Raw genomic sequence first — 13,763 nt, 5'->3', positions numbered from 1 at the left:
ATTATAAGCAGACTCAATTATAAGCAGATTATATATATATGTATATAATACAGTGAGTAATTCAGTTCAGTACCACTAAATTGAACTTCTCTCCTCTGTGGACTCGGAAATCACTTCTCTAATATTAATATTAATACACACACACACACACATATGTATATATATATATTTATATATGTTTGTGTGTGTATGTGTGTGTGGGTGTTATGTGTGCGTTCGCCAGGCTTCCACTCAGTTTCCCTCTATCAAATCCACTCAAAAGGCATTGGTCAACCTGAGTCTATGGTAGAAAACACTTGTCCGAGGTGCCGCGCAGTGGGACAAATCGAAACCACATGGTTATAAAGTGAGTTTCTTTACCACACAGCTATGTCTGCGTCTACGATGGAAACGAGAAACAAAGAACAAAACAGAAAAATTCAATTTATCAAAATAACTTTTACAGATAGATCGAAATATAAATAAAAAAAAAACAAAAAAAATACAGGGAAATAATTTTAGATTAAATCCCTTACCTGACCCCCAACTATTTTTTCTTAAAGCATATATAACAAGGAAATAAAAATTATTGAACTAACTTTGTAGCATTTATAAGAAAGCCTGAGATAAATATATAAGTAAAGTAAGTAATAATAGTAAAGTCACCGAGATACGGAAAGCAAAAGAAAGCATTAATGGAATAACTTTTAAGCATCAACAAGGAAGCTGAAAATAAAGGACATCCCGGTGTTAAAATTCCGAGACAGAACATTTTTACAATGGAAAATATGTCCGATTTCTTTGAGACTGCATTATGAAAAATCAAAAACTGAAGAAGAAAAAGTTTTGATGGAACATTGTTTCAGAGAGACGAAGGCTAAAGAATAAAGTTTTGGCTTTGGAAGCACTCCGTCGATTACGACGACGAGGGTTCCGGTTGATCCGATCAACGGAACAGCTGCTCGTGAAATTAACGTGTAAGTGGCTGAGCACTCCACAGACACGGGTACCCTTAACGTAGTTCTCGGGGATATTCAGCGTGACACAGAGAGTGACAAGGCCGGCCCTTTGAAATACAGGTACAACAGAAACAGAAAGTAAGAGTGAGAGAAAGTTGTGGTGAAAGAGTACAGCAGGGATCACCACCATACCCTGCCGGAGCCTCGTGGAGCTTTAGGTGTTTTCGCTCAATAAACACTCACAACGCCCGGTCTGGGAATCGAAACCGCGATCCTACGACCGCGAGTCCTCTGCCCTAACCACTGGGCCATTGCGCCTCCACTTTGGGCTTTAGGATTAACTGTTAGGGTTAGTGCAGGGCCATTCTAAGAAAACTATAGGCCCCGTGCAAGGCAAAGCACAGTGTCCCCGTACACATATTACAACAACATATATAGTTTAGCATTAGGACCCTAGGCCTGTAGAGCTCAAGTCAACTGTCCACTGTGCCCTTTCCTTAGGACGGTACTGAGTTAGTGTTAGTGTTTAGGGTTTAGGATTAAGGTAAAGGTAAGATTCAAGGTGAAGGTAATGACTATGTTGATGAAATTTAATAATTTTTTCAAATTACTTCATAAAATATTTTCTATTTCAAATTATTATTTTCTATTTCAAATAATATTGCATGTGTTTAGTGATGCGCTGTCTGCTTTCATAAATGCCCGTCGTTTTCAAAAGCGTTTCAACTGACTGTGACCCATTTCATTAATATTTTAGTATTCTTTTCTACTTTTGGCACAAGGTCCGAAATTTTGTGGGGAGGGGGCTATTAGATTAGATTTAGATCGACCCCGAAAGGATGAAGGACAAAGTCAACCTCAGCGGAATTTGAACTCAGAACGTAAAGACACACGAAATACCTATTTCTTTACAACCCACAAGGGGCTAAAAACAGAGAGGACAAACAAGGACAGACAAACGGATTACGTTGATTATATCGACCCCAGTGTGTAACTGGTACTTACTTTATCGACCACCAAAGTATGAAAGACAAAGTCGACCTTGGCGGAATTTGAACTCAGAACGCAGCGGCAGACGAAATACCGCAAAGCATTTCGCCCGACGTGCTAACGTTTCTGCCAGCTCGCCGCCTTATTAATATTTTAGTATTAAAGCAGTGAACATGCAGTATCGTCAGAGCGTCGAACAAAATGCCTAGCGGGAATTTCTTCTGGTTATTTATGTTCTGAGTTTAAATGCTGTTGAGAATCAACTTTGCCTTTCATTCTTTCGGAGTCAATAAAATGAGTACCAGTCGATCACAGGGGATGGAAGTAATCGATTAACTCTCTCTCTCTCTCTCTCTCTCTCTCTCTCTCTCTCTCTCTCTCTCTCTCAAAAGTTCAGACTTGTATCTATGCAAAAAAGGATTATCATTAAGACGGTTAGCTAGCAGAACCGTTAGAGCGTCGGACAAAATGCTTAGTGGTATTTCTTTTAGCTCTTGAAGTCCTTTAAATTCCGCCGAATTCGACTCTGTCTTTTAACCTTTCGAGATCGATGAAATAAGAACCAGCCGAGTAATCGACTAGCCCCACCCCTACACCCCAACCACCAAATCTCAAGCCTTGTATCCATAGTAGAAAAGGATTATTATTATTTTGGGAAAAATGCAGAACAAAGGTTTTTCACCCACCATCCCGGGAACTTAATATTCTCGTTATTTATTAAATAATGCATATCTCTGCATTCACAAAGGAATCGACCGACTTTTTTTTCCTATATCGAAAATTTTCTGCTTGGGAATCAAAACTTGGGGATATCTGAAATAAATTAACAATGAAATAGCTTTCTGTAAATGGAAAGGAAAATCGTAATGAAGTAAATTTGAAACGCCGCAAATTATAGAAAAAGTCAAATGTGAAATAACTTTGATTTCACATTGAAATTATAATTATTATCCGGAGATAAAAATTTAATTGCTATAATCTGAAGATATAATTATAATTGCTTTAAAATGTAAACACAGTGAAAGACAATGCAAATTCCACCAGCGGGTGAAAGTGAGAGAGAAGTAAATCTAGGTTTTAAGATGAAGAGTGAAAACTGGGAGAAAGTGATTCGGTGAGTGAGAGCTGTAGAAAGGGGTTTTGAGCAAAGATGGCATTTTTTTTTAATTAAATGCATCAAAATTAGAATTTACTTCTTTAGATGGTAGTAAAATATTGGTTTCAAATTTTGGCACAAGGCTAGCAATTTCTGAAGAGGAGTAAGTTGATTACACTGACCTCAATGTTCAACTCGTACTTATTTTATCGACCCTGAAACGATGAAAGATAAAGTCAACTTCGGTGGAATTTGAATGAAGATAAATCCAGAATATTTTCATAATTTTGATTACATATACTCTTTTACTCTTTTACTTGTTTCAGTCATTTCACTGTGGCCAAGCTGGAGCACCGCTTTTAGTCGAGCATATCGATCCCAGGACTTATTCTTTGTAAGCCTAGTACTTATTCTATCGGTCTCTTTTGCCGAACCCCTAAGTTACGGGGACGTAAACACACCAGCATCGGTTATCAAACGATGTTGGGAGGGCAAGCATAGACACACAAACATATACACACACAAACATATATACATATATGCGACGGGCTTCTTTCAGTTTCCGTCTACCAAATCCACTCACAAGGCTTTGGTCGGCCCGAGGCTATAGTAGAAGACACTTGCCCAAGGTGCCCCGCAGTGGGGCTGAACAAGTGGTAAGTAGCTTGTAAGCAAGCTACTTACCACACAGCCACTCCTACGCCTATCTTATTGACATTATTGACAATAATTGTTTCAAATATACGTACAAAGCTAGCAATACTCAAAGAAGCAAGCATACGTAGATACGGTATATCTAACAAAATGGTTTTCAACATTTTCTATTTTAAACACAATGTGTTTTAGCGTAAGTAAAAGTATTTGTCACATTTTGTTCCTGAAGTTTAAAATGTTACTGAAGCAGGTATGGCTGTGTAGTTAAAAATTTACTTTCCAATGACGTGGTTTGGGATTCAGTCCCGCCTCACAGCAACTTTAACAAATGTCTTGTAGTATAGCGCTGGGATCTTTTCAGTTTGAACGGCAGTTTTTTCTAGCGGTGTCATATGAAATTGTCTCCTATAATTATGACCCTAGTATCGATCTATTGCATTTCAATCTGTTTTAGGGTTTGGGTTACTTAGGGTTAGGGGTGAGGGGAAGGGTATTTTTTTTCTTCAGAAATGTAAATAAACCCAATCTGTTTCTTGAACGAAGGACATATTCATACGGCACAAAATGTTTTCACCTCAATAGAGGGCATTGACTGGTTGAAATTGCAGAAAATGAAGAAAAACAAAAACAAATATCTTACAAACTATAGAATTTTCTCAATAAAGACAAGAGAAAAAGATGTTTTATAAACAAATTCTACCAGTATACGAAGTTTAAAAGTGTTTAGTTACGTGGAAATTATTTTAAGAAACTGCCGTTCAAGCGTATTAGTTTACTACCCACAAGGGTCTAAACGCAGAGAGGACAAACAAGGACAGACAAATGGATTAAGTCGATTATATCGACCCCAGTGCGTAACCAGTACTTATTTAATCGACCCCGAAAGGATGAAAGACAAAGTCGACCTCGGCGGAATTTGAACTCAGAAAGTAGCGGCAGCCGAAATACCTATTTCTTTATTACCCACAAGGGGCTAAACACAGAGGCAACAAACAAGGACAGACATAGGTATTAAGTCGATTACATCGACCCCAGTTCGTAACTGGTACTTAATTTATCGACCCCGAAAGGATGAAAGGCAAAGTCGACCTCGGCGGAATTTGAACTCACAACGTAACGCAGCCGAAATACCGCAAAGCATTTCGCCCGGCATGCTAACATTTCTGCCAGCTCACTGCCGTTCAAACCGAAAAGATCCTAGCGCTGGACTGGACAATGCGTTGTAAGTGAATTTAGGAGACAAAAACTGTGCGGTAGAACACAATGCACCGCCTGGCTTAGGATTCGAAACCACGATTTTCCGACCGCGAGTGCGACATCTTAGCCTTCCCCTCAAAATTGCTCGCGTTGTACGTAAAGTAGAAACCGTAATTTTTTCCTACCTTCTTTGCTACATCTCACAGCACACTAGTATGCGGCGGCGCACCAGTACGCGGCGGCGCACCAGTACACAGCGGCGCACCAGTACGCGGGGGCACACCAGTACGCGGCGTCGCACCAGTATGCGGCGGCGAACCAGTACGCGGCGGCGCACCAGTACGCGGCGGTACACCAGTATGCAGCGGCACATCAGTACGCGGCGGCGCATCAGTACGCGGCGGCGCACCAGTACGCGGCGGTATACCAGTATGCGGCGGCGCACCAGTACGCGGCGGTACACCAGTACGCGGCGGTACACCAGTATGCGGCGGCGCACCAGTACGCGGTGGTACATCAATATGCGGCGGCGCACCAGTATGCGGCGGCGCACCAGAACGCGGCGGCGCACCAGTATGCGGCGGCGCACCAGTACGCGGCGGCGCACCAGTACGCGGCGGCGCACCAGTCCGCGGTGGCGCACCAGTACGCGGCGGTACACCAGTATGCGGCGGCGTACCAGTACGCGGTGGTACATCAATATGCGGCGGCGCACCAGTACGCGGTGGTACATCAATATGCGGCGGCGAACCAGTACGCGGCGGCGCACCAGTACGCGGCGGTACACCAGTATGCAGCGGCACATCAGTACGCGGCGGCGCATCAGTACGCGGCGGCGCACCAGTACGCGGCGGTACACCAGTATGCGGCGGCGCACCAGTACGCGGCGGTACACCAGTATGCGGCGGCGCACCAGTACGCGGCGGTACACCAGTATGCGGCGGTGCACCAGTATGCGGCGGTACACCAGTACGCGGCGGTACACCAGTATGCGGCGGTACACCAGTACGCGGCGGTACACCAGTATGCGGCGGTGCACCAGTATGCGGCGGTACACCAGTACGCGGCGGTACACCAGTATGCGGCGGTACACCAGTACGCGGTGGTACACCAGTATGCGGCGGCGCACCAGTACGCGGTGGTACATCAATATGCGGCGGCGCACCAGTATGCGGCGGCGCACCAGTACGCGGCGGCGCACCAGTATGCGGCGGCGCACCAGTACGCAGCGGCGCACCAGTACGCGGCGGCGCACCAGTCCGCGGTGGCGCACCAGTACGCGGCGGTACACCAGTACGCGGCGGCGCATCAGTACGCGGTGGTACATCAGTATGCGGCAGCACACCAGTATGCGGCGGCGCACCAGAACGCGGCGGCGCACCAGAACGCGGCGGCGCACCAGTCCGCGGCGGCGCATCAGTATGCGGAGACGCACCGTTTGAAAACCATTGGTGTGAAGGAAAAGAAGAAACGAGATAATGCTAAGTTCATGCTTTTCACAAGTAAATCATAAAAACGTATGTAAAATGAACTGATGTTAACTAAGAATCGATTCTCAACGAACTTATACCCTCCCCCTACGGCATTCTTCGGAGAATTCCTTACTACTACACTAGCTTCATCAAAAGACGCTACTGCCACCGCTGCTGCCGCCACAACCACCACCGCTGCCACCACAACCACCGCCATTAAGAGCCCCATCTCGCATCAACTTTACGACCTCCGCGACTAAAACCAAAACCGTCAACATTGCTAACGTTAATATTCCCTACATCACTATCATCATAATCACACACACACACACACCACACACACACACACACACACACGCATACAAATATATATATGTGTGTATGTATATAGAGTATGAAATTCGATCAAAGGGTGTTGTTACATCTGAGATAGAATGAAAGAAAAATATAAAAACGGAAAGAAAGGAAGAAAGAAAGAAAGAAAGAAAGAAGAATAGGAAGAAGGCGGAGAAGAAGAAGGAGGAGGAGGAGAAGAAGAAGAAGAAGAAGAAGAAGAAGAAGAAGAAGAAGACGACGAAAAAGAAGAAGACGGAAAAGAAGAAGAAGAAGAGAAGAAGAAGAAGGAAAAGAAGAAGAGGAGGAAGGGGAGGAGAAGAAGGAAAAGAAGAAGAAGAGGAGGAAGGGGAGGAGAAGAAGGAAAAGAAGAAGAAGAGGAGGAAGGGGAGGAGAAGAAGGAAAAGAAGAAGAAGAAGAAGAAGAAGAAATAATCCAACAGAGGTTAACTGAAATTCTTCATTTTTTTGGGTGGGGAAATATTCTAGTGCTGTTGCCGTGTGATGTCTGTTGTGCAGTTAATCTGAGTTATGGTACCGCAAGGAATATCTAGCTGATCTATAGATTCTTAAAAATATAATTTAATGCTTTTTTTAAAAAAAAAAACATATACTAATATCTTTTGAAAAACATGTTATTCATAATTTCGTGTTTGATTAAAACAAGTATGATTAATACAACGTGAATAACAGTTTCCTGTAAACATACACACACACACCCACATACACACACACACACACATATATATATATATATATTCACACACACGCATATATATATATATATATATATATATATATGTGTGTGTATATACATATACATAAACACACACACCCATATATATACATATATATATATATCCCTGAATTTTCAACTTTTAGTTCTTTTGTAAAACTTACCATGTGAAGTGCGCCAATAAATTTTTATTTGATCTCCGGTGCGTCTGTGGTTTTATTTTATTTGATCTTCAGGTTGCCTCGGAGTCAACAGCAAAAAAAATTAAAAAATCATGAGATGTTCTATATAATTGAACATATTACTTCTGACATTCGGCTGTAGTGTAATTAGAATTAGTTATAATGTTATAAAGTTAGAACTTAACGACAGAGCTTTCAATTAAGGAAAAAGTGAAATACATTTAGAAAATTGCGGCGGAAAGCGAAAACTCTGGCGCAATTAGATCACGAAAAAACAGAAAAAGATACAGAAAAGGAAGTCTAAAAAAAGAAAAAAACTGTTATATTTACTTTATGTTTATTTCGTGATGTCTGGCAGTGTTTTCGTTGCACTGTTACAATCTGCTCGTAGACATGATTCAACTCTAACTGGTTGAAAGTGAGTTTCTGATGAGTTTTTCTAGGTTTTGGGGTCATTCTTGTTTTACCGAACTTACAGACATAATGCACTGCTTGCAGAGTTGTTGTTTCGCCTCTTCAATTCCGTCGTGGAACATCATTACCATTCCAACTTTTTTCTGTTTTCCTTTTTTTCTTTCACATTTCTTTTTACTCGTTCTTTTTTGGTCATGATGTTTACAAGTCAATACCTGCGGGAATGATATGAACGAGGAGGAGATTCCAAAGGATCGATGCTTTGGTCGTGGAAGACTGACTACAGCGAGTGAAAGGGAGTTCGACGCATCAAAGGCACCGCGAGTGGGGAGGTAAATTGGTCGGAGGCCAACTTGGCGGGGAGGGCATTATAGTAGCAATGGAAATTATAAACAAATGAGACAGCACACATATGGTCAAGAAGTAGTAATGTGTCCATTAGTGATGGGGTACCAAACAACCGAGTACTCCTTCTCTGGAAGCGAACCAGGACGTCAGAGTATTTGGCAACGTTACCATCCCAGTTGTGAGAGCATTATTTCACTCTCGACCACATCCAAGCCTTGGATTCTATAAGTAGCTGTTAAGCGTTGAACTATCATCTGGCCCTAAAGAGAAGAGCTAGTCTTTGAGATGCGTTCCTAAGGATGTGCTTTCACTAGGGTAGATCATATGGACGGTGAACAGCGAGATTGAAAACATTCTCGCTGTTCAGCGTGCATACGGCGATTTATTATGGGTCAGCGGATGTCAGTACACATTAGCGAACAGTTGGTTCGCAGAAAGTATAAATAAGACATCGGCTCTTGTTGGCTTCATTGATCCTGTGATGCTTCTGGTTGACGAGATGCAACAATGTCGAATGTTCCAGAATCTATTGTACTACTGAATTAAGTGTGTTAGGAACGTATTTGCGTCAGAAAGGAGAAACTATTCTCCCGTCACAAAACACAACAGTGATAAACATATTCTCAATCGAATATGCAAGTCTTCGTTTTGAATCTCACTTTTCTTACTTATAATAGTTCTCCCTTTGCACCAAGCCCATTGTAGCTATCTGTGACACCTTTGCGTTGCGCTGTTCGGAATGTAGAGATTGTTGCCCTAGTTATCTTATAAATGCTCTTCAATTCCCTTAAATTCAAATTTATTATTTTGAACCTGTGCTTTAAGACTGAGATGACCTCAATATTTATGTTTAATATTTTATTTCTAACAGTAAGGCGGCGAGCTGGCCGAAACGTTAGCACGCCGGGAGAAATGCTTAGTGGTATTTCGGCTGCCGCTACGTTCTGAGTTCAAATTCCGCCGAGGTTAACTTTGCCTTTCATCCTTTCGGGGTCGATAAATCAAGTACTAGTTACGCACTGGGGTTGATGTAACCGACTTAATCCGATTGGCTGTCCCTGTTTGTCCCCTCTATGTTTAGCCCCTTGTGGGCAATAAAAAAAAAATATTTCTAACACTCTTATCTTCTCTTTCATTTTTGTAATTTTCTTTTTCGGTAGTTTTATGTATTTCCCACTAGTTCGAAAGAAAATTCTTTTCTAATCGTTCAGTTACTAATACTAATATTTTAATTTTTTTTATTAATTTGCGCGTTATTTGAGTAGTAATGGCACGTTTTTCTAACCCCACATGAATTTTGGTTTTACAACTGAATTAATGCACAATTTTTATGGGTCCCATACGAAAGGGTTTACAAACTTTCCATAGTATTGTAAACATTGAGATATGTTTCAATTTGCTAGTGAATTCAGAGCTAGCGGATGGATATAACCAATTGTGATTTGCCCCACAAAATTCTTCTTCTAAAGGGAATAGAATGCTTTTATCCTTTCCTTTTTATCTTGCTATATAATTGCGTTCCCTTTTGACTTGGCATGGTTGATACACTGTTTTAGTAGCCAAGCTGCTTTGCTTCATTCTCTCCAATATTCAGAAGTGTGATACGCTGTTAAAGGCTTTTCGGCAGGCAATTAATCTATTCTATATGTAGGGTTTGTTTCGCTTTATTATTTTTTTTTTTTGGAAATTTTCAATAACTCCCTTGTTTTCAGATAGTTGTTAATTACATCCATACGACCTCCTAAAACACTCTTCCTGCTCCTTTAGTAATACATCATTATCTTCGAGATGAGCAGCCAGCCAACCAATTGGGCATTATTGCTGTTAGAAATTCATTTATTGTTAGTAAACAAGCTATTGATCTGTGGTTTTCGAAGTCCCTAGTGTTTTTGCTTCGGTGAACTATTATTGTTTTCTCCCTCCATTAAGCGACCAGGTGTTGATTCTGATCTTTTTAGTAATTCATTTTATGCTATTGCTATAGTTCCATATATTAGTTTGGCGCCAATATTATTGCGGTTTTCAATCACCAATTGAAAGCAATATACTCAGCTCTAAATAAACTTTAGCAATCGCGTTAAAACATATTAGAATGTACACCAGAGAAGTCTATATTTCTGCAACCGATGAGCGACCAAAGGAGGTAAATCGCCAAGGTAGGCGAGGCAGAGTTTCGTATTTCGCCTTTTCAATTTTTCCAGTATACTTTGCAATACATGCTATTGGACGTTGTCATAGAATACAATTGGTCCTTTTCTATTCGTGTTTTTATTGATTTCTTGTCAATATTTCTCTGCTGTGATGGTTTCTGTTTCTTTATTACCCACAAGGGGCTAAACATAGACGGGACAAACAAGGACAGACAAACGGATTAAGTCGATTACATCGACCCCAGTGCTCAGCTTGTACTTATTTTATCGACCTCGAGTGGATGAAAGATAAAGTCAATCTCGCCGGAATTTGAACTCAGAACCTATTTCTTTACTACCCACAAGGGGATAAACACAGAGAGGACAAACAAGGACAGACAAACGGATTAAGTCGATTACATCGACCCCAGTGCGTAACTGGTACTTAATTTATCGACTCCGAAAGGATGAAAAAAGTCAACCTCGGCAGAATTTGAACTCAGAACGTAACGGCAGACGAAATACGGCTACGATTTCGCCCGGCTTGCTAACGATTCTGCCAGCTCGCCGCCTAAAGACGAACGAAATGCCGCAAAGCTTTTTGCATGCTAACGATTCTGTCAGCTCGCCGTTTTAGGAATCAAGAAATATTTTGGAGTAATTGTTATCGGTAAGAAAGGTAATATTGCTTTCAAATTTTGGTTCTAGGCTAGCAAGTTTTGGGGAAAGGGTAAATCGATTACATTGATCTCAAGGTTCAACTGGTACATATTTTATCGACCTCGGAAGGGCGAACGGCGAAGTCGGCCTCGGCGAAATTTGAACTCAGAGCATAGAGACAGACGAAATGTCGCGAAGCATTTTGCCTGGATTGCTAATGATTCTGCTTGTCTACTACCTTTGTAAAAGGGTTAGTTAGTTAGTTAGTTAGTTAGTTAGTTAATTTGGCTCAAAAGCAAATAGCAAGGCCATGTAGGGGGACATGCAGTTAAGTACAGGGTGGTGTTCATGTAAAGAGTTCAGGCCACTTGAGGTCAAGGGAGGCTTTGAACAAAGCGGTCGTCGGCATCTTCACCATCTCGTCTGGCAGCTTGTTCCACGGATCCGCAACGATGAAATTGTCGCAGGTAGAGTTTTTCGGAATGACCCCGCAGCCGACGCTCTGGAGCAGGAGTGAAGAACAGCTCTTTCGAGAGGTTACACTTTCCGCTTATGATGTTGTGAACGAGAATGAGATCACCACGGCGTCGTCGTTTTTCTAGAGAATAAAGATCGAGTGTCTTCAGCCTTTCTTCATAAGACAAATGCTTGAGACCAAGAACCATGCGGGTAGCCAGCTTCTGGACTCTTTCGAGATGCTGTATGTCTTTGAGGAGATAAGGAGAAGAGGCTTGAATCCCGTACTCCAGGGTAATATTGAAGAGTTTGAATATATGAACTACGTAAACGTTTAAATATTTTAAGTATTTCATTAACAAATTACAGTTTCAGTAATTAAAATCAAGTTATCTGAAGAACCTAGATATAAAAAAATTAAAAGAAAAGGAAAACTATATACCTAACCCACCTTTCTAAATATGTTATTGACAGAAACCAATAAATCCGTTTCTTCTAAAGATGGGGGTGATTTTGATATAGGGTCAGGATTTATTAAGCAATTTCTCTTTAGAAAACAGATCAGAAATAGATTAGCCAGAAAATTGTTTTTGTACGAGAAGTATTTTTTTTTACAGCTACACTCTATCAAAACAATATTACAAGATGCACCTATACTCCACGGGGAGAGAATAACCTTGATTTAGAAATAACTTTGGATCCCAACAGACTAACTAATTTAAGAAGATGCATTCTTGAAACCAAAAACGATGTCAGACTGAAATCAACAGGAACAAAAAAAAAGAAATCGCCACACATATGGAAAATGTTAATAACAAAGAAATACAAAGAAAGAAGCAATGAAAATCACATTAATGTTATAGATATTCAGAACATAAATCACAAAGATAGATCTAGAAGAAAAATAAGCAAAAGCAATAGCCGCCAACACACACACGAAGAAAATACACTCTCTTTACTTGTTTCAGTCATTTGACTGTGGCCATGCTGGAGCACCGCATTTAGTCGAGCAAATCGACCCCCCAGGACTTATTCTTTGTAAGCCTAGTACTTATTCTATCGGTTCTCTTTTGCCGAACCGCTAAGTTACGGGGACGTAAACACACCGGCATCGGTTGTCAAGCGATGTTGGCGGAACAAACACAGACACACAAACACATACACACCCATACATACATACATACATACATACATACATACATACATACACACACACACAACACACACACACACACACACACACACACACACACACACACACACACATATATATATATATATATGTACATATATACGACGGATTTCCGTCTACCAAGTCCAATCACAAGGCTTTGGTCGGCCTGAGGCTATAGTAGAGGACACTTGCCCAAGGTGCCACGCAGTGGGACTGAACCCGGAACCATGTGGTTGGTAAGCAAGCTACTTACCGCATAGCAACTCCTACGCCAATTACATAACAAATTGGAATAAAACAAAGACAGCAGACGATATAATATGAGATAAGCATACCTTCAGAACGAAAATCAAGAAAACTTTCATCAGGACCACCGCTACGAAATTATGAACATAAGTGAATAATGATAGGCTAACTGGTAGAGAGTTCTAAAGTTAGAAATTTCGACGATGACAATATTCTAAAAGGAGAAATAGTTAGATAATGAAATCAATAGAAGATTTTCGAATGCACTAACAAAAGACATCGACCTTACCACAAGACAAAATGACTTGATGGTACAATGGCATTAAGAATAAAAACGGAAACTGGTCCATCATAGACTTACTGGTAATGTCATAAGAGAACATTACCAGTATAAAGCAATTAATCTGTGTAGCAAGCCGCTGTTGCTACAAACGAAAGAGAGAGAGAGTTCATCCTGAAATGATTTTAGTATAGAAATACCGAAATCTGTGTAAAGTGTGGGGGAAAACAAACACACAGAGAATGACGGAGACTAAGAGATCTCTCGATTCTAAATGCGAACAAATAGCAAAAGATAAAAATGGAAAAGAGTATATATATATATATATATATATATATATATATATATATATATATATATTATATATATATAATATATATATATATATAATATTAAATTAGAGATAAAACCACTATTAGGCAAATCATACAATGAAAAACTTAAGCCAATACATAAGAT

General features: G+C 40.8%; 1 protein-coding gene across 1 annotated transcript; it reads left to right on the top strand.

The window, feature by feature from the left end:
* The first annotated feature begins 3,010 nt into the window (after window positions 1–3,010).
* On the top strand, window positions 3,011–6,354 carry LOC115217244 (translation initiation factor IF-2-like). Its single transcript, XM_029786885.1, has 2 exons — window positions 3,011–3,042; window positions 5,082–6,354. The coding sequence occupies exons 1-2, from the start codon at window positions 3,011–3,013 to the stop codon at window positions 6,352–6,354; spliced, it is 1,305 nt and encodes a 434-aa protein (XP_029642745.1).
* The last annotated feature ends 7,409 nt before the right edge of the window (window positions 6,355–13,763 follow it).

This window comes from Octopus sinensis, linkage group LG11, assembly GCF_006345805.1.
Source record: "Octopus sinensis linkage group LG11, ASM634580v1, whole genome shotgun sequence".
NCBI lineage: Eukaryota > Metazoa > Mollusca > Cephalopoda > Octopoda > Octopodidae > Octopus > Octopus sinensis.
The sequence above is the reverse complement of the archived record's forward strand: the minus strand, read 5'-3'. Positions and strand labels throughout refer to the sequence as shown.

Excerpts from the sequence above, each read along its gene's own strand:
- LOC115217244 (XM_029786885.1), top strand. The coding sequence starts at position 3,011 with ATGAAGAGTGAAAACTGGGAGAAAGTGATTCG. Across the intron at positions 3,043-5,081 it reads AACTGGGAGAAAGTGATTCG|CACACTAGTATGCGGCGGCG; the intron begins GTGAGTGAGAGC and ends TACATCTCACAG.